The sequence below is a fragment of the Penicillium malachiteum genome (assembly GCF_028827825.1).
Source record: "Penicillium malachiteum strain IBT 17515 chromosome Unknown utg000001l:1.0-8184562.0:1.0-8186909.0, whole genome shotgun sequence".
In the NCBI taxonomy this organism is placed as follows: Eukaryota; Fungi; Ascomycota; class Eurotiomycetes; order Eurotiales; family Aspergillaceae; genus Penicillium; species Penicillium malachiteum.
Window position 1 is genome coordinate 1,498,755 of NW_026643094.1, and position 19,479 is coordinate 1,518,233.

At 47.7% G+C, this 19,479-nt stretch overlaps 8 protein-coding genes across 8 annotated transcripts; 4 read left to right on the top strand and 4 right to left on the bottom strand.

Annotated features, from left to right (window-relative positions):
• Positions 1-76: 76 nt before the first annotated feature.
• On the bottom strand, positions 77-2,361 carry N7483_000569 (WD repeat protein; the record flags this gene model as incomplete). The annotated part of the gene is made up of 3 exons (XM_057084007.1): positions 77-1,113; positions 1,172-1,962; positions 2,186-2,361. The coding sequence occupies 3 exons, from the start codon at positions 2,359-2,361 to the stop codon at positions 77-79; spliced, it is 2,004 nt and encodes a 667-aa protein (XP_056950156.1).
• Positions 2,362-4,773: 2,412 nt separating this feature from the next.
• On the top strand, positions 4,774-7,770 carry hmt1 (putative vacuolar ABC heavy metal transporter (Hmt1); the record flags this gene model as incomplete). Its single annotated transcript, XM_057084008.1, has 3 exons — positions 4,774-5,118; positions 5,275-6,437; positions 6,513-7,770. The coding sequence occupies 3 exons, from the start codon at positions 4,774-4,776 to the stop codon at positions 7,768-7,770; spliced, it is 2,766 nt and encodes a 921-aa protein (XP_056950157.1).
• A 775-nt stretch (positions 7,771-8,545) lies between these two features.
• N7483_000571 (Mth938-like domain-containing protein) lies at positions 8,546-9,336 on the top strand (the record flags this gene model as incomplete). Its single annotated transcript, XM_057084009.1, has 2 exons — positions 8,546-9,050; positions 9,137-9,336. The coding sequence occupies 2 exons, from the start codon at positions 8,546-8,548 to the stop codon at positions 9,334-9,336; spliced, it is 705 nt and encodes a 234-aa protein (XP_056950158.1).
• Positions 9,337-9,798: 462 nt separating this feature from the next.
• On the top strand, positions 9,799-11,712 carry N7483_000572 (alkaline phosphatase; the record flags this gene model as incomplete). The annotated part of the gene is made up of 2 exons (XM_057084010.1): positions 9,799-11,332; positions 11,396-11,712. The coding sequence occupies 2 exons, from the start codon at positions 9,799-9,801 to the stop codon at positions 11,710-11,712; spliced, it is 1,851 nt and encodes a 616-aa protein (XP_056950159.1).
• Positions 11,713-12,253: 541 nt separating this feature from the next.
• N7483_000573 (uncharacterized protein) lies at positions 12,254-12,790 on the bottom strand (the record flags this gene model as incomplete). Its single annotated transcript, XM_057084011.1, has 1 exon — positions 12,254-12,790. One exon carries the CDS (start codon positions 12,788-12,790, stop codon positions 12,254-12,256), a length of 537 nt encoding a protein of 178 aa, XP_056950160.1.
• Positions 12,791-13,496: 706 nt separating this feature from the next.
• Positions 13,497-13,796, bottom strand: N7483_000574 (uncharacterized protein; the record flags this gene model as incomplete). The annotated part of the gene is made up of 1 exon (XM_057084012.1): positions 13,497-13,796. The coding sequence occupies one exon, from the start codon at positions 13,794-13,796 to the stop codon at positions 13,497-13,499; it is 300 nt and encodes a 99-aa protein (XP_056950161.1).
• Positions 13,797-14,998: 1,202 nt separating this feature from the next.
• On the bottom strand, positions 14,999-16,421 carry utr2 (putative cell wall glucanase (Utr2); the record flags this gene model as incomplete). The annotated part of the gene is made up of 3 exons (XM_057084013.1): positions 14,999-15,741; positions 15,826-16,263; positions 16,316-16,421. 3 exons carry the CDS (start codon positions 16,419-16,421, stop codon positions 14,999-15,001), a joined length of 1,287 nt encoding a protein of 428 aa, XP_056950162.1.
• A 2,430-nt stretch (positions 16,422-18,851) lies between these two features.
• Positions 18,852-19,115, top strand: N7483_000576 (uncharacterized protein; the record flags this gene model as incomplete). Its single annotated transcript, XM_057084014.1, has 1 exon — positions 18,852-19,115. The coding sequence occupies one exon, from the start codon at positions 18,852-18,854 to the stop codon at positions 19,113-19,115; it is 264 nt and encodes an 87-aa protein (XP_056950163.1).
• Between the last annotated feature and the right edge of the window lie 364 nt (positions 19,116-19,479).

Genomic DNA, 19,479 nt, shown 5'->3' on the forward strand with positions numbered 1-19,479 from the left:
CGAGCTCAGTACTGACGGTGGCAGGGGGTCAAGGTCGACAGCATTATCACTTAAGGATGGGATCTGAGAATCGCTACTACTCCATGAATCCATCTGGGGGGGAATCGGGCAGTGGTCGGGCGAGGGGAGTAGTCATGTTCGAGGTGCTCTCGCCTTCTGGGGCCAGACTTCTTTGACCTTCCGTGTCCATGACTCCCTTGAACAACCGACTTTTGACTTTCCCGTCGACTGCTCGTGACTTATCTGTCAAAAGGCCATCTTTGGATGTCTTGCCTTTCACGCCTCCTTTGCTTGCCATTTGCTCCCTTGACCTGCGCTGAAGCTCTTGCAGGATAGCAAACTTGACGATACGCCATGTCTGGGCAAGTTTAGTCCGTGACGCGTCGTCTGCACACTCGGCATTATGGTCAAGTGATTCTATCAGAGAGTTAAGGATATCAAAATGACTTTGTTCGCGGTCCGATTCATTCATCAAAGGAGAATAGTGACGGGCAAAAAATCGAAACAATGATTCATCATTTGTGGCACGGGGTATAGACCCGATAGTTCCCAACTGATCGGGACCCGGTGCCGTGATCTTGGCCAAAGCTTGGTCCAGAGGCAAAATGGGGATGATATCCACCGCCCCAGGTGGTGTGCTACCCAATGACTTTGTAGGTCGGATGGTAGTAGGCTTATTCTGTCTTTGCCGAAACGAAGTAGTTAAAGCTACCTCATCGAGAATATCATCAGCTGGACTTTGGCTCAATGATTTCTCTCCGTTACTAGCTGTATCTTCTTCGACATGGAGAAACTCCGAGGCATTATCACCGAGATGTCTCCGACGCGGACGTTGTTGGCCGAAAGCGACGAATGCCCCGTTAGGGCTCCAAGCGACCGAACATGTCGGCCGCCGGGTAACCACCGTGGGTGCATATCGCACGTCAGTCTGGGTAAACGCGCCGACCTCACCGACAGTCCATAGCAGATCTTTGGAATGCCAAAGCAAATCACTCGCCGGAGAGTCATACCGATCAAATTCACGAAAGGGTACATGAGGTCGACGAAGGTCCCAAAGATGTATACGAGGGTCTTCCTTGTCATAGGAGGTGACGATCTGAGAGGACTGCCATTCTCCCGAGCCCGGGGAATCTCCCACCCATGATGGGGGGCGCCAACGAACATTCGTCACGGGCTGGGGGGGTTCGGAACTGAAACGCAGGCTTCTGCCGTCGCTCTGCAGAGGATGAGAAATCCCAGACCTTGACCTGCCGATCTGTGCCACCACTGACGATGTGCTTTCCATCTGGATGCCAGTCGACGGCGAAACATGGACGATCATGAGCCGCAATCCGCAGCAGCGGGGCAGTAGTCTTGCGCGAATCCCACATCTGGATGGCACCGCTGTCCGCGGCGGTTGCAAACACGACACCATCGGTGGGAGACCACCGGACGTCTCGGATAGCATCACTATTGCCCTGGTAGACATGCTTACTACCACATGTGGAAAGGGCGCGATTCGCTGAGGCGGAGCGCAGATCCCACATGCGGATGGTACCATCCTGGCTACCGGAGAGCAGCCAAGAGGCAAGATGGGGGTTAAAGGCGAGTCTGTGAACCTGACGATTATGACCTTGGAAGCGACATAATTGGAGGCCGGGCCGCTGCAGGTCGTAAACGACGATCCGACCATTGGCAACCGCCGTTGCGATTATCCGGTCATAATTACCATGTGACCACTTGACATCTCGTACATTTAACTGGTCCTTATGTGGCATCGACACGCCCGCATCATGGTGGGTGGATGCATAGCTCACGACTGCATTGCGAATATTAAATTCCTCCGACGAGTGGTCAGGCGAGACTCGGATGGTTTTGAGGATCTCCTTGCCTGCGATCACGGCATGAGTGCGTTGGGGTGAGATATCAAGGGCCGTAATAGGGATACCGGTCCGATGGGTGACAGTCTGTGGTTCACCTGGACTATTTGACGGTGAGGATTGATTCGATATCAGATCAAAAATACGAGAGGGATCGGGGAGTACATAGATGTCGCATGGGAGGGTTGGGTAATAGAGGGGTTCAAAGGCATAGCCATGATATCAGAAATATCAGGTAACTATTCTAGAGCCCAACGTGTACTCCTTTCATGGAAGACAATCCAATAAAAAAGAGTATAATACAGCGGTGTGTAGATGCAACATACAGTGATTTGGACCTGATCGGCCGGGGACCATCAACCCGGTTACTCTGCGGACTGGGGGGTCTGGATCCGGAGAAGAAAGGCGCGAACCGGGCAAGGGCGTTCGCAGCACGCGAGTATCTTTGAGGAGGTGGCGGCGGCGGAGGCACTGGTGAACGTGACCCTGACAGGTCCGACATGATTTTCCTATCACACGTCCATTGTTGGGGCGAGGGCACACGACCAGTTGACCAAAATGAAGGTTGGAAAGTCTTAAAAGTTGGGTTGTGCAAGGGCGGTGAGGTTAAATCGGGGGATATGACGAAGGTAACTTGATTTCCTACTTCGATACTTCGATCTACTTCCCAATGTCATATGGGAATGTACTTTTTTCGTTTGCCATCATGATGAGTATTTCTAATTACTATTTACTAAGTGACTAGGTTTACTTTCATCTTCTATGTCATAGGTCATAGTTTCTTTTTTTTCCCCGAGGACCCGAAAGGATTGTGGACCCGGAACGTGTACAATATTCCATCCCTCCAGTTGGCAATAGCGGTCTGGAGAAAGCCAACTCACCGGCAGAGAGATCAGATTTGAAAATGGTCCCACTGCATGGGGCTGTCTCCCCGAAGTTCCAAGGTTTCCGATGAGGTAGATTGGTTAGGCTGGTAAAGTGAGCAAGCCGGAGAACGTGGAGAGAGGAAGTGCGACAAAATCCTCCCCATGAAACGCCCAATCTTGGATCCAATCCGAACTAATCCAAGAATGAACTCATGTCTCACCTTGTTTGGGAAATATGGAGGAAACATATAACAAACAAGCTTCATGGGGGGGGATGAAGGACCAATAGATTGGATTCAAAAGAAGTCTTTGTCGGGGGAAACATGGATTAGGTACCAACTGATACATCCATGTATATCTTAAGATTCTTAACCTTGGAAGTGGGGACATCACAATCGGATGAACATGTGGCAAGGAGGATTTAAAGTCGTGGCTCAAGTGTCCCAAGAACCATGATCATATGTTCTACATATTATTTAAGATAAAATTAAATTAAATTAAATCTCCAAATGTCGGGATATTAGTTAATAATACTACCCCGTATAAAGTAAGATGACATACATGTCAAATCTCAGAAATTCAGCTCAAAATATTTCGAGTTGATTCAATGCATACGAACCTGGTCTAGGCTCTATGGATCGATCTTTGGGGCGGTCAGATAGCAAAAATGACTCCACGGACAAAGGTACATGAGATGAAAAAAAGGTTCTAGATCAACTGAATTCTGATTGAATTTTTTCATAAACATCTGAACAGGAAAGGTTTGATTGTTATATATAGATTACCTAGGTATATATAGGGTCGATGATTTCATTATGACTGAGGATTATTTCATTTCTTCTTTTTATTCATAGTATTCCTATAGGAATATATATATATATATATATATATATATATACTAGGAAGATCATCATTACTACTAGTACTCAAATACTTTATTGATATATCAACTTCACTTGAACATTACTAGGACTTGGTCTCTTTTATTCTAACTTTTCAACCCTGACCCCCACGCGGAATCTCTCGTCCATATTACAACATTTGAACACTGAATTGACTTAACATTCCAACTTGGACCACTGTTGGGCACATATACAAACGGCTTGTCAAACCAACTGGCATTCTCAGTGTTGGCAAAATTCCAACCTTGTGGTTTGGGCTGAAGCAAACACAGACAGCACTTGAGATATTTTACCATTCTTAGCATTTTAAACCTCTCAAGTGCTGAAGTACTCCGTACTGCCAGTGATATAAATATACACACTCTATCGCGGGGAGACTCGAGTGTGATCCGAGTCTAGAGTGGATCTGAGCTGCAGCTCACACCGTCATTCCAACATTTTGAACCTCTCAAAGTTGCTTGTGAGGGATCCATTTTCATCTTCTATATCGTTCGTATTCCCTTTTTTTTTTTTTTATCTTATTTTTATTTATTTTTAATCTTCTTTTTTCTCTCTTATCCCCGTTAGAATTTCCTTTGTATTTTTTACATTATTTCATTTTATTTTCTCTCTCTCTCCCATTCCTTACTCTACGGAGTACATATCCCTCTTTTTTCGCCACCCCGTGGAGACTCTTTCCAAGGTTTCTGGTTCAGAGATCACCAGGCGTCAAAAATCCAAAACCTAGTACTCATTTTCAGCTCATGTGTTAACATTTGCAAAGAGAGGAGAAAAAAAAGCAAAATTACCAATTCTTTAAAAAATTCTACGACTTGCATTTTTATTTTCTAACTTGAAGTTTAATAACTCCAAAAGTCCTTGAAAACAATATTTTGAAATTTGTTCTTCGCAAAGCTTCCGATCTTACCTCGTGGACCCAGTTGTATTGTGGTTCACGCATAATTCCACCCCCCGCGTGCGTCCGCGATCCCATTCCTCGCGTCGATCCTTGACCATACCCGTCTAGTCCGATCTCCCTCTTCTTTTCGACTACGCGGATCCTCGCAAAGACACCCGCTGTGTCATGGAAAGCGCTTAAATCTTCCTCCCCCCTTTCTTTCTTTTCTCTGTGCTTTCGCGGGAGGGAAGCTTCGTTTAGGTTCAATCATGGATCCTCATGCGGCGCGAGAGCTGTTGGAGTACCTCCGAACCTGTTATCCAATATTCCTCCTGATCTTATTTGTGATAGCCTTTGTGGCTAGCACTGTGGTCGACGCCAAAAATGCAAACCGTCCAGCTTCTCCACGAATGGGCCCTGGAGGACGTCCTCTACCTACTCGATCTCGCAGCTCCGGTATCCGCAAAACGCAGGCGTTCTCCAAGACCGTCAAGCAGGTGTTTAACTGGCTCTCTGTGGGAATCCTTGTGACCTTCCTTGCAGATGCGACGATCTACATCCTCCATGTGATGGCGGCGAGGTCCGAAAATTGGTGGCGAGGTCAATCTATGGTGGTACGTCTCGGAGGGAATCCCCCCCCCTCAAGTCTAAAATTACCGATTCCAAGCAACTGGAACGGAAAAAGCAATTTACCATGCATGGCCTAATTAGGCAAAATCTCACATACATCAAAAGAAATTACAATGAGCTAATCGAAATATCACTCACAGATCTATATTGTCGGTTCTTTTTTCACCTACGCTGTCCTGCTTATGACATTACTCGATACTACCCCATCGCCCACACTCGCTCAATTCACCTGCTGGTCCATTGCCATTCCGATCGAGCTGGTTATTCTTAGTACATCCTTATCCATTTACACAACCGCCCACCATGAACCTATCGTTGGAGATCCTGAAGGTGGCAAAATTCGCCGCAGCATCACACACTGGGAGTCAGCGGAGGTGGCCACAGGTGCTCTGCGTATCCTGATTCTCTTCACCCTCGTCGTTTTGTACACCTGCAAATCCATCACTCTAAAGCAACACGATAAGAAGCATGGACAGACCAATGGAGGCGCCACGGAGTCTACTGGCCTGTTGGACTCTTCAAACGCAGAAAATGGAAATGCCAACGGCAACGGCAATGGCCATGCCTATGGATCAACCAATGGTAACGCAACTAATGGTAGCGCACGCGCACCTGAGTCGTCGAAACCAACAGATCCTTGGGTACGCCCAACGACAATTCCTTCGACTAGCTGGTGGGAGTACTTGAGTGGATACTCGCTCTTCTTCCCTTACCTCTGGCCTTCTAAGTCACGCCGTCTGCAAATCGTCGTGGTGGCTTGTTTCATTCTGCTTGTTGCCCAGCGAGTAGTCAATGTGATGGTTCCACATCAAGTGCAAGTCATCACGACTGCTTTGGCTGCAGACGAGGGTCAGTTCCGTGTCCCCTGGTTCGAGATCTTTATGTACGTAGTCTACAGGTGGCTACAGGGAGGCCAGGGCTTGCTGAGCTCCATGCGCTCGAGTCTTTGGATTCCTGTGAGTCAGTATTCTTACATGGAGCTCTCCACAGCCGCCTTTGAACATGTCCATGGTCTTAGCTTGGACTTCCACCTGGGCAAGAAGACAGGTGAGGTGCTCTCAGCTCTGAGCAAGGGTAGCTCTATCAATACCTTCTTGGAGCAGGTCACCTTTCAAGTCGTTCCCATGTTGATTGACTTGGGAGTCGCCGTGGGCTATTTCTTGATCTTTTTCGATGTCTACTACGCCCTGGTAGTGGGTATCTCGACCTTCGGCTATCTCTACGTCACTATTCGCATGGCCCAATGGAGAGCGGAGATTAGAAGGCAGATGGTGAATGCGTCGCGACAAGAAGATGCGGTTAAGTAAGTTATCTTTAGGCGGCTAGACACGCTGCAGAAACCCCCCTTAAAAAAACCAACTAACATTGATTCTCACAGGAACGACTCAATGGTTTCATATGAAACAGTAAAGTACTTCAATGCCGAGCAGTATGAATTCGATCGTTACCGTGATGCGGTGGGCACATACCAAAAGGCGGAATATCACGTACTGTTCTCCCTGACTCTACTCAACACTTGTCAGAACACAGTCTTCATGTTTGGTCTGCTTGTCACTTGCTTTATCGCTGCGTACCAGGTCTCGACTGGCCAGCGCCCGGTAGGACAGTTTGTGTCATTGTTGACATACATGGTCCAACTTCAAGGCCCCCTTAACTTCTTTGGCACTTTTTACCGCTCGATTCAGTCAGCCCTTATCAATGCTGAGCGCATGCTAGAGCTGTTCCGCGAACAACCTACTGTGGTGGATGGCCCCCGTGCCAAGCCGCTTGCTATGTGCAAGGGTGATATCCGATTCCAGAATGTTGGGTTTTCATATGATACTCGGAAGCCAGCATTGAATGGTCTCACTTTCCGTTGTGAACCTGGAACAACTACCGCTCTGGTCGGAGAGTCCGGTGGAGGCAAGTCCACAGTTTTCCGCCTCTTGTTCCGGTTCTACAATGCCGAGAAGGGTTCTATTCGCGTGGATGGCCATGATGTGCAAGACGTGACCATTGATTCTGTTCGTAGGCATATTGGCGTTGTGCCTCAGGATACTGTCCTTTTCAACGAGACCTTGATGTATAACCTCAAGTATGCTAACCAAGATGCCACCGATGAGGATGTGTACGAGGCTTGCCGTGCTGCCAGTATTCATGACAAGATCATGGCATTCCCTGATGGTTACAGTACCAAGGTCGGAGAGCGTGGTCTACGTCTGAGTGGTGGTGAAAAGCAACGTGTTGCTATCGCTCGCACTATTCTGAAGAACCCTCGTATCATTCTCCTTGACGAAGCCACAGCTGCCCTTGACACTGATACTGAGGAGCACATCCAAGGAGCGCTCTCCACACTCTCTCATGGTCGCACGATGTTGGTGATTGCTCACCGTCTCAGCACCATCACAACTGCCGACCGCATTCTTGTCCTTCATAATGGTCAGGTAGCCGAGAGCGGCACGCACGAGGAGCTTCTTGCCATGAAGGGTCGCTACGCCGGTATGTGGCGAAAGCAGATCCGAGCTCAGAAGGCTGCGGCAGAGGCTCAAGTCCTCCAAGATCGTGCAGAGCGTCTCCGAAATGCTACCACAAACAGTGATGACAGCTCCAGTCAATCAGATGAGGACCGTAATGGCAACACTCGTCCTGCCAAATAATAATCTTTAACACCAAATCTTGGTCGACCTGTACAGGCAACTCAATACCCTCATCGCACTTCTTTCCAGCCCCTTCCCTTCCCAACCCTAACCCCCTATCTAACCTTTCACGTGTGCATATTCTTTTTGAGACTTTGGTTTTGGCCAAAAAGGAACCAAAAACGGTGCAGTAATGTAGTCAGGGATGGGGAAGGTGGGATCAGATGTGTGGCCTTGTTCTTGTGTTTTTTAACCTGATGCTTTTGCGCTTGACTCTCAGTATGACAGCTGAGATCCTTCCTCCCATTTCTTTCCTTCAAGACCTATTTGTTCGTTGTTTATCGCGCGTTCTATGGAGTTCGGGGCATTATGACGCATGACATTCTTCTTTTCAGTCCTTGTTTCATATTGAATCGGAAGTGCTGTACGGGCACGGGTGCGTTCTGGAAATAAAAGCTAGATTAATCACTAGGGCCACCAAGGCGGATATATTAATACAATGGACAACTTGAATTCAATTGAATAGACGACTGTAATGATCCCACGTGTCGATACATCTCAAAAGTACCTAGGTACTAGTACTATAAGATGAATGTTTGGATTCGATGCAGTCCTGACGGAATACCTCGGGCCCAGGCTAATCGGGGCATTGCCAAGACCAGCAAAGCTTTCCCAGCTTGTTAGCTCCCTCAACCTCCACAAGTCACTTTCAGCCAAAACCTCAGCTTAAACCACCTCAAATACCCAATCAAACTATCATAACACCAAGAAGGCATTCTTCTAAAGTCATTTCAAGATGCACCCACCATCCCCTCAACTCCTCCGCGCCCTTCGCGCCACCCTCTCAACACCTACTATAATCCGCAATACCCCCAGACTCCCAACAACCATACTCTCTTCCCGCCGCAACAACAGCTCCATCCCCAATCGTCCTACTCGGATGATCCCTCGTGCACACAGTCACAAACCCGCTACTCGAGACCGTGGCCCCAAGTCCTCAGAAGATACTCAAACAGACTTCAACGCGCTGAATGTCCTAGCGAACGTGCCTGCCCCCACAACAGCCATCGACGCCTGTCTGAATTCCGGATTCCATCTTAACAGTGGAGTCAAGATTACCGGTGGAGATGGGATGATGCTTGTTGGTGGAGAGGCGTTTGCGTGGAGGCCATGGAAGGCGGGCGAGGAAAATGAACTCAAGGATGATGTAGCGGCCAAGGCGGGAATGTTGAATGCGAAGGGTCAATTTGAGTTGAGTGAGGAGGCGTGGGGATTATTGAGTGTTGTCTGGCCGAGACCTGGTACGTTACTCTACTTCTTTTCTGTTGGAATCTGTTTGATTGTTTGCATTTGCTTTGAATGGGATATTGGACTAATTCCGGACTAGATATGCTTATTCTTGGTCTTGGGGCTTCGATATATCCCCTTTCACCGGAGACGAAGCGCCAGATTAACTCACTGGGTATTCGGGTTGAGATTCAGGATACTCGGAATGCGGCGGCTCAGTTCAATTTACTCGCTACTGAACGTGGCGTTACTGAGATTGCGGCGGCAATGATCCCTATCGGATGGAAGGGAAGGTCATAAAATACTAGAAAGCTCCGAGTCGAGTGCTTGCATGTTGATATCTTCACTTTTACTATACATATACCAGGCCATTCTTTTCTTCCAAGGTTCCTAGAATGGCGTCTTATTGCATCAGCAAGTCTTACCACATTTAGTTTAGTGGTCATTCTCAGCCTCAATAGTGGACTTGACAATTTAATCAAAAGTCAAACCTGTCCTTCGTAATTTCATCTCGACTGGCTGGCACCTAAAGCAGCCCTCGAGATGATGATGAGCTATCATCGTTATCAGAATATTTCGGCCATATTTATAAGGCTACAACATACCGAGCTTTGTCTTACTCAGCGACCCATGACGCCCCCGTCCACGGCCCTATGACCCTGATTGCCCTGGGGGCTCCACTTGATCTCCAACCCCCCCGCTGTTTCAAGAGGGAGCCCAGCAAGATACTCAGGGCTTCTCTTGAGCTTGACCACACCAACCATGGCTGCCGAATCTTCCCGAGAAGAACCCCACCTGATCCCTCGACACTCCTTCGACGACCGTTCATCGATTCGAGCCGATGCGGAGGAAGAAGAAGCTCTTTTGACCGGCGAGCGTGCAGGTCGCCGCCACATTGAGCGACGAGGATGGGCCTTCTGGAAAGAGATCGGTCTATTTGCCTGGGCAGTGATTGCGACTATTCTCGTAATTATCCTCGCAGTCGTAGTCCAGCATGAATCTGCAAGAACACACAAGTCGAAGGAGGTATGGGGTCCTGGTGGGAAGCCAAGTGGGAAGCGGAATTTAATCTTCATGGTTTCCGATGGTATGGGACCTACCAGTTTGACGATGACAAGAAACTTCCGACAATATACCGAGGGTCTCCCAATTGATGATACCCTGGTTTTGGATCGGCATTATATTGGTACCTCACGGACACGATCAAGCTCTAGCTTGGTGACTGATTCTGCGGCTGGAGCTACTGCTTTCTCGTGCGGACATAAGAGTTATAATGGAGCTATTTCGGTACTCCCGGATCATACACCATGTGGTACTGTACTTGAGGCTGCTGCACTGGCGGGATATAAGACCGGATTGGTAGTCACTACACGTCTGACGGATGCTACGCCCGCGTGCTTTGCCTCACACGCCAATCTGCGGCAATACGAGGATAGCATTGCCGAGCAAGAAATCGGCGAGCATCCTCTGGGCCGGGTTGTCGATCTATTGATGGGTGGTGGACGGTGCCATTTCCTTCCCAATACTACTAGCTCTAGCTGCCGAGCGGATGACCGTGATCTGGTCGATGTGGCATCTAAGAATGGGTTTAAGTTTGTGAATGACCGGGCCGGCTTTGATGCTCTTAATGGTGGCACCCAGGCTAAGCTACCGCTGCTGGGTCTTTTTGCGGACAAGGACATTCCTTACGAGATTGACCGCCGCACTCAGAATGATGTCTACCCGTCATTAGAGGAGATGGCTCGCACTGCGTTGACTGCTTTGAGTGATGCTACTCGGGATAGCGAGCAAGGGTTCTTCTTGATGATTGAGGGATCACGTATTGACCATGCTGGCCATGCAAATGATCCCGCTGCACAAGTCCATGAAGTGTTGGCATTTGATAAGGCCTTTGCTGCTGTTTTGGAATTCCTGGAGAAGGACACAACCCCCGGCATTCTTGTCAGCACCTCTGACCACGAAACTGGTGGCCTCGCCGCAGCCAGACAGCTTCACTCTACTTACCCGGAATACCTGTGGTACCCAGGTGTTCTGGCGAACGCTAAGCATTCTTCCGAGTATACCGGTGACCAATTGACCGCATACCTCTCTGGAGCCGGTGCGAATGCACATGACTCAGATAAGGAGGCATACGTTCGTGATACTCTGTTGAAAGATTATCTCGGTATCACTGATCCCTCCGATAAGGAAGTGAAAGCCATTCTCCAGCCACCATCCGGCGTTTCAGCCAAATACGTTTTTGCAGATATTGTCAGTCGCCGAGCACAAATTGGATGGGCTACTCATGGACATTCTTGTAAGTCACTCTCGGACCAAAACTAGTTTTTAGCCGCCATTTACTGACAATTTTGATTACTAGCTGTGGACGTCAATATTTATTCATCTTCGACAAAGCACGCCTGGCCCTTGGTCGGCAACAACGAAAATACCGACGTAGGAAACTTCCTCGCCAACTTTCTCGACCTGAGCGTGGAGGATGTCACTGAGCGTCTCCGGTCCTCAGTCTCCTGGAAAGCATCTTCAGATGACTCCACAACTGAAGGCACAGCTGAAGGAAACTACGAGTGGATGGGTAATCCTCTGGGATCAGATATTCAAACTGAAGGTCTTGATACATACCACGGAGACTTTAAGAAGCGATCCCTTGAAGACTGCGGATGTGGCGGACACCATTAATCTATCTCGAACCATCTTCAGCATACTTCTTTCGGATTTTGCTTTCATTTCGGTGCCAATTGGCGTTATATAAGTACCAGCATGAGAAGTCACCTGGACAGGGGCTTTCTTGTATCTACCTTTTGATACAAACATTTGAATATTTCCATAGCGCGAATCTGATATACATTTGAATAACATTGCAATTAGGTATTGGTCACTCAGATTTGAAGTTCTGGCTACCTAGACTAGACGGAGTTCTTTAAGTACAATCTGAAGAGTTAGGACTTCGTTTAGGATTTCCTAAAAAGGGGATATCGAGATGAAGTACTACACTTAGTGCATAGGTAAGGACTTAACTCATCAATTGAGAGTGAAATAAGAGAATACTAACAATAAGTCCTAACAAATCTCTCGGACAAAAAAAAGACAAATAAAAGGCCTTTGGCCAAAACAAAAAGAGGCCTTTGGCCAAAATCCAGCAAGGGAACCAACACTCCTCGCTGCAGAAACCGAAACAACGCCAGAAACGCCGGGTTGCAATTCAGAGAAGCCTCAAAAGCTACTTGCTTTGCTGCTGCTGCTGCTCCTCCTCAGGCTTCTCCTCAGGCTGCTCCTCCTCTGAGCCCTGCTTCACCTCAGGGCCAGCAGCCTTAGGGCCGGTGGGCTCAGGCGGGTACCAGAGGATGGGTCTGGTGTCAGGGATATCGAAGATGCTGGTGCTTTGAGGCGTCAAGTGGTACATGATGCGGGCACCCTGCTGGAGAGCAAGGAGGCCCGCTTCCTCGGACGTTCTCATGATGTTGAAGCACCGGGTACACCAACCACCCACCAATGCGTCTGCCCACTCGACGACATTGGTGACGGAGGTATCACTGGCGTTCTTCCATTGGAGAACGACGGGACGTCCGTTCATGTACTCGAAGATGTAGACGCGGGGCTTGCACTCATCTTCCATATAGGTGTCGGCTGCTCGCCAGAGGGCTGCATTGGGTGCGATGATTGTCTCGGTGTTCTCCTTCATCGCCTTGCAGAATTCAACGAGGTTGAACTCAAAGTGGTCACAGGCCAGGTAGAAACGACCACGGTAGAAGCACATCTTGCCTTCTTGAGCTGGAGTTACCGCTTAAGTAGATGGTGCTTTGGGTGGATTGGAGAGTCTGTGTCCTGACTCGATGGGACTGGAGGGTTCAAGTCTTGTTAGACAACTCAAGGATCAAAGGAAATAATGTTCAAGAGGAAAGGAATACTTACATTTGCTTTGCAATTGAATGAGGGTTGCAGTACTGCACACAGTAGGCAACGTGATGGTTTAGGTTTGGCTGTTGTTCACACGTGTGATGTTAGCTGCGTTGTTTCTATTGACTGTGCTCCAAAGAAGCTTGAAGACAATCATGTATAAACAGGGATGAACACATACACAGTTGCTTGAGGCTGTTCACAATGATGATAGATGGATGGATGGATAGTGATGGTGCGTGGATGTGAGTGGAGGGGATGCGAGGTGGTGGGTGAAAGAGAAGATCAAGAAAATAATTCAGAATCTCATTAAATATCGCGGCCTCAAGTTCTGTGGGAGCGACTAAGCATGTCCCAGGCCCCGACGATGCGATGCGTGGGACGACTAAGCAGGTCGAGGCATTGAGGCAACGACCATTTCAGTGAAGCAATATGTACGCAATACAGAGAGGATTTCGGACAGTATGAATAGTAGTGTACTATTTCTAGAACGCGGACTCTATAATCGCAAACCTAAGCCATAAAATTGAAAGAGAATAGCTATAGCGTCCAGCACAACATCTTGATCAAGAGTCCCGTTTTAGAGAACAAGAAGGACATAGATCTGCCAAATCTATCACCCATTCAGAGATGTTCGTTGCAGCTCCATTCTCCTGTCCCTTATCCTGCATGTCCAGAATACCATCTCGTGCCAGAAGTCTGGGTAAACAGCTCTGTGGATTCTCGACAGTAGTGGGACTTTCAGTCTCCGCAGTTATAGTGTCGCTCATGCGACATAGCTGCTCAAGAAGGTCTTGACAGAAAGTAGAGAGGTGGAAGCGGACGTGCTGGCATTCGTAGTACCAGACTCCTTTATAGAGACACATGCTTGAAGTGGAGGTCTTGTGGTGAGGTTCGTGGACCAGTATTGAGATTTGAGCCTCTCGATTGGGAGGTCAACACCTGGACAGGCTGGCTTGTAGTCCAGTTATGCTCAGAAGGCGGGGTTTTCAGTCAATGGAAATGAAGAGTCCAATTGTCAGAGGACCAGGAAGTAGATGGGCTTGTGGAATTGGAGACTTGCTCTGAATGTTCCCCAGAGGTTGAAAATGGAAAATCTTGAATCTTGGTATAGTTTCAGGCTATGTTGAAGGGTTGATAGATCATTTCTGAGGTGTCTTGGACGTCTATCCAATGCCATTTGCAAGCATAAATCAAAGAGATTGATAAAGAAAGCACAACATTTGAATGTAGACATCTGGAATTCTGTTTGAATTAGAAAAAGCCATATTAATGCACATATGGTCAAAGAGAACATTCAAAATGTTGCTGAGCCGCCTGCAACTGTCCATAAATGTGCCGTTTGAGGTACATACCAAACCAGCCACAATGTTGGAGTGGCTTCACGGCCTCTAGAAAAATGTCAAAAGTACGATTGGCATTCCGAGTCTTATACTTCTAATTCCACGTGGATACGAGGATATCAGCGGGTCCTAGATGGGGGCAATTTGGTATCCAACCAAAGCGAGCAACGTGTTGACCCCTGCATGACAGCGGATGCTTGAATACGACCTCCAGGGGTTTTGAATCTTGGAGCGTGACAAAGCCCTGGAGCTCTATGTTAGCGGTGTTTGCACCAAGTAGGGGGAATGGACTGAAAGAAGTCTCAATGAAATACTCATTAGAAATAATAATTGCTTGCAAAGTTGCTGCCAACATAGAACTTTGATTGTTACCAGTGGTTTTATGGACGCGCATAAGATCTATGTAACTTTCCTTATTACTAATGGATATGAGCTTGGAATTCTAAAAACAAATCAAACAATAAGAATAAAATAAAACAAAATGCTAGCGGTATGTAGAGCAGAAAATCATGAAGAGCGTAACGCGACTCAAGTGTCAAACGCAAGTCAGCCCACTATACATGAAAAAAAGGAAAAGAGTCTCATTAGGGTAAATTTGTCCAAGTGGGCTCGGGAAAAATAAAGGGCACCCAATATATCGTGCTTGAATATACGTAGACAAGGTGCAAGAAAGTAAGATACAGCGAAAGAAGGCCGAATATTCATAGTCGACCTCGTTAAAGCATTTACAACGTCATCAATCCACACACAGCAACCAGGACAGCAAAGACTGAACCACCCAGAGCACGGTCGTTCTGGTTGGCAGCGTTGCTGGTAGTGGTACCCTGGCTGAAGGAGTTGGAGGTGGATGTGGGGTTGGAGTCAGTGGTGGAATTGCTAGCAGCTTGCGCTCCAGCACTTCCAGAACCACCAGAGCCGCTGGAGTTACTGGGGATACTGTCGCTAGCACTGGAAGAGGAGGAGGAAGAGGAAGAGGTGCTGTTGGCGCCAAGGGTAGGGTCGAGACCAGTGGCACCCAGGGAACCGAGAACAGTCGAGTTGGAGGTGACCTCAACATCGGTTTCCATACCACTGCTGGATGTGTAGACGTAGGAGTTGTTGCCAGTGACGCTAATACCGCTGGGAATGTCGGCGCACTGAACATCGATCTGGCCAATAGTAGCATAGTAATAGCCATCGTTCTGGATGTCCTCACTATCCCAGTCAATCTCACCACCTGCCCAGGCGATAGTACCAGGGGCGTTAGTGGACTGGCCGGCGGGCCAGATAGACATCTGCAGGCGAGAAGGACTCTGGGGGTATTGGTACTGCTTGGAGGTCTCGTTGTAGGTGTCGGCCTTGTTCAGGGTACGCATCACGTTGCCGTCAACGATCCATTGCAGCTGGTCGGGCTGCCAATTGATCTCGTAAGTGTGCCAGTCATCGAAGGTGTCATCGCCGCTAACGGAAATATTGGCGCTGTTGTGCCCTGTAGATAATATTAGCCAATTATTGACATCGCGAGGCAAGGGACTCCTTGTAGGGTCACAAGAGTCGGTGGGAAGTCACATACAGTCTAGAACACCCTGCCAGTAGTAGTTGGATTGCACACCAGTAAGGTCAGCACCGACCCACTCATAGTCGATCTCATCCTTGACATCGGACAGCAGGATGAAAGCAGTCACGACACCCTTGCCACGGCTGGACTTGATTTTTCCCGAGACACTGCCGTACCAGAGATAGTGGTTGTTGGCGAAAAGAGTACCCACGGACTCCTTGGGCATGGTCATGAGAAGGGAACCATTTTCGGTCTTAGGGTATCCGCTGTAGGTCCAATCGGCGGCAGAGGCATTGCCCAGGTACTTGGTGTTGAGGACAGAATTGTCGAGGTTATCCCAGGTATAGGTCTTGCTCTCACAAACAGGCATGGGAGCACATGACTCAATTGAGTATGAGCCCTGAATATCGCAGCCACCCAAACAGTAAGCGCCAGTGCCGCACTCGCCATACTCTGGGGTAAATGTTAGGCGGGTCAGTCTGAATAGGAATGTTTCAGGACTTACGGGAGCAGCAAGGCGTATCCTCAGGGCATTGGCTGCTTGAGCTACAAGTGGTTGTTGCCAAAGCGGTGGCAGACAAGGCCAGAAGGGCCGTTGCGAAACGGACCATTGTATCAGATTATGTACGGAGGAATTCAGGGGGATATGACGAGTCAACCAAAATGTACAAGAAAAGGGGGAAACTGGAGAGTAAAAAAAATATCAACCACGAGCGAGTGAGTGGTTAAACAAGAAAACAATTTAACGAAAGGTCGCAAGTGTCGAAGCACTGAGATGATTTGAGAAAAAGAGAAAAAGAAGGAGCTCACATGTACAGGGAGTACAGCGTCCCCTTAAAGGTCCACAGCTGCATTTACTCCGTACATGGCAGAACAAAATCCAAGGAAACTCTGCAGACTAAACTCTAAGGGGCAGGTTGATGGGGATTTGAAGTCAAAATTTGGAGTCAGATTTGACCAATTAACCTAATTGAAAGTCCTTTGAAGCCAATTACAGCTGTCAATTTGCGAGTTTACTTCGTTATCAGGGTCTCAGGGTCTTTTCTCCACTATGTGGAGTCCACTAGTGACGTATTATTACATTTATATACGCCGCATTACAAAATAGATTACATTACAAATTGGCATGTCATCAAAGCACTTCGAGTTATCCTCCAGGGTTATACGGAGTAGATAAGGGATATTAGATATTCGCTCTGAGAATCAAATTCAGGTCTTAGAATCAAGTCTATCGAAATGGAAAAAAATGATTGACTTAAGACTATAATTAGTCACAAATTTTGGATTTGGTGCCGAGGTGAGACATTTCGCCCCAGGTGTTTGTGTAGTCCCAATGGGCCGTGTACGCCGTGGCAGAACTAGAAACCATGGCGCCTCCGTGCAACCGTGTATCTTTACAGACCAAGAAAGCATACGGAGAGAGAACCCACAAGTCAAAGGCATCTCAATTTCAAGCGAAAAGCATCGCTAACAAAAAATCTCTCACCAGAAAACCAAGGACCAAGAACTCGGCGCGTGCATAGTCTGGCGCACCAAGCGCATCCAAGGCTCGGCAGTCCCCATAATCTCTTAGTAACTTCCAGGGTTATTCCCGTTGCACAAACTGACCGCCATATGTATCAAATGCACCAAATGCAAAGGCACAGCGAATACAAAGAGGCACGAGGGCGAGACAAGCTCACCTGTGAGCAATTTCCACTCGGCACAGGAACGAGGTGCACCTGTCGATCTAATATCAGGGGGGGAACCTTGTCATGAGCAGACTGACCACTCGTTGGTTACTGCGGGCGCGGGTGGACATCCACTTCGGAGCTCTGGGGAAGCTAGGACATGATGATCCCACTGGGCACGAGGAACATCCAATCTTCGAAGCCAGATAAGAAATCACGATACAAGATCAATACAACCTCTTTTGGTTCTCAGCAACCACAGTTATTCTTCCAGAAGCAATGTGAGATCAGTGGCTGCGCTTAGCGACCCACGCAGATCTGTTTACACTTCCATGTTTATTGACAGCCCAAGAATGTGTCATTCATGCAAGGGGTGATCTTCATGGAGTAGGGGGAGGGGACATCTGCATATGCATAATTTTCAATAGTTGATAGAGAGAGGAAATCTGGGGGGGGTGACTTGAAATTGAGTGGTAAAGAGATGCACCAAGTGGTATGGTATTATTATCTCTCGTATTTGTGTAAAAAAAATACTGACTCGTGCTAGTGGGACATATGGGGCACAGCCCTTTTCCTCTTCTGGGTTAGTGCTATTCCAAGGTTGATGCTCAGGTGATTATCATTCCAATTGAACTTAACATCTAAAATATCCAAGTTTCTTAAATAATCAATGACGATTTTGAGGAGATAACAGATCGTTGCCAAGCAGCTCTGGTCTGAATTGACTATCAAGTATGATCGTCGAATCATAGTCAATGGACCTCAAACATGCCATGAGTCTGTGACTATCACTCTAATTCTACGATCTTATGGCGTTGAGAACACAATACACTTTCTCGTATAGCCTATTTATCTATCAACAATCAGATTAATTCAAAGTTATGGAAATTTTCAAATGGAATTTACGAAAATTCATTCTAGATATCCCGGAAATTAAATCTGGTTGCGCGACTTCGCTCAACTTGAACCTGCGGCCTCTTCTCCCAACCGTCACAAGACACTGATTTCTTCACGCTTCACGCTTCACCCAGTACACACACTCCCGCCCCAGCAGAGAAGTGACCACCGAGTATTGCACACCCGATAGACAACGCAAAGAACAAAGCCCCAACCTCAGGAAAAAATTTGCTTAACGTAAATGCATCCAAGAGCTTTGAGGTGTTAGTAAAGATACCACAAATAAGGGTAAGTTCATCGCTAGTCTTGGCAGTTTTATTTTGACAACGTGTCCATATCGCAAAGACAAGCCCAACAAGTCCCAGCAAACTTCCAACCCAGGGCATGACAAAGTCCTTCAAAACATCGCTCAGCTGGTCTGAACTGTCCATGCAGAGCTTTCCAAGCCCAATAGCGAAGAGCACGTCGGCAACAATGGTCCATTTGTCGACTGTCCCAAAGTTGGCAGCGATTATTGGGCTAGCGGCGGCTATGAAGAGGGCAAAAGACAGTCCAGTGATTTTGAGGCCTGAGAGTTTGGTCTCGCGCTTGATATATGCGAACGCTGCACTGACTGCACTAACAAAAATATTGGCTATCTTGAGGACTGACACGACCTTCTTCGCTAACGATGGAGCTGCCACTGGTTTCCCTGAGACTTCTGCTGCTCCTGAGGATCCTCCAGAAATGAGGGAATAGAGTTGAGCAAAATTTGATGCCGTGATAAGAGATTTGGTCGATTTATTGTCGGGGAATGGCACCTCTTTTGTGACATTCTTGTAGACTATGGTGGCCGGGATGGCGAAAATCAGACAGATAACGTCCAAGCATGAGAGTTAATCTCCTCCAGTGATCAACTCGTAGATAGGCGAGATAATCGGAATGTCAACAGAGGCATCTAGAAGATCCACGAGACCTTCCATAAAGGATTTCAACAAATCAACCAGTGTGAGCAAAATATTCTCTGCTGTGTCCATCAAGAACTCCCCCCAGGATATTGAATACCTTCTCGATCACCTCGATTGGAGATATGTTGCTAAGATTTTCAACGATCTCATCTTTG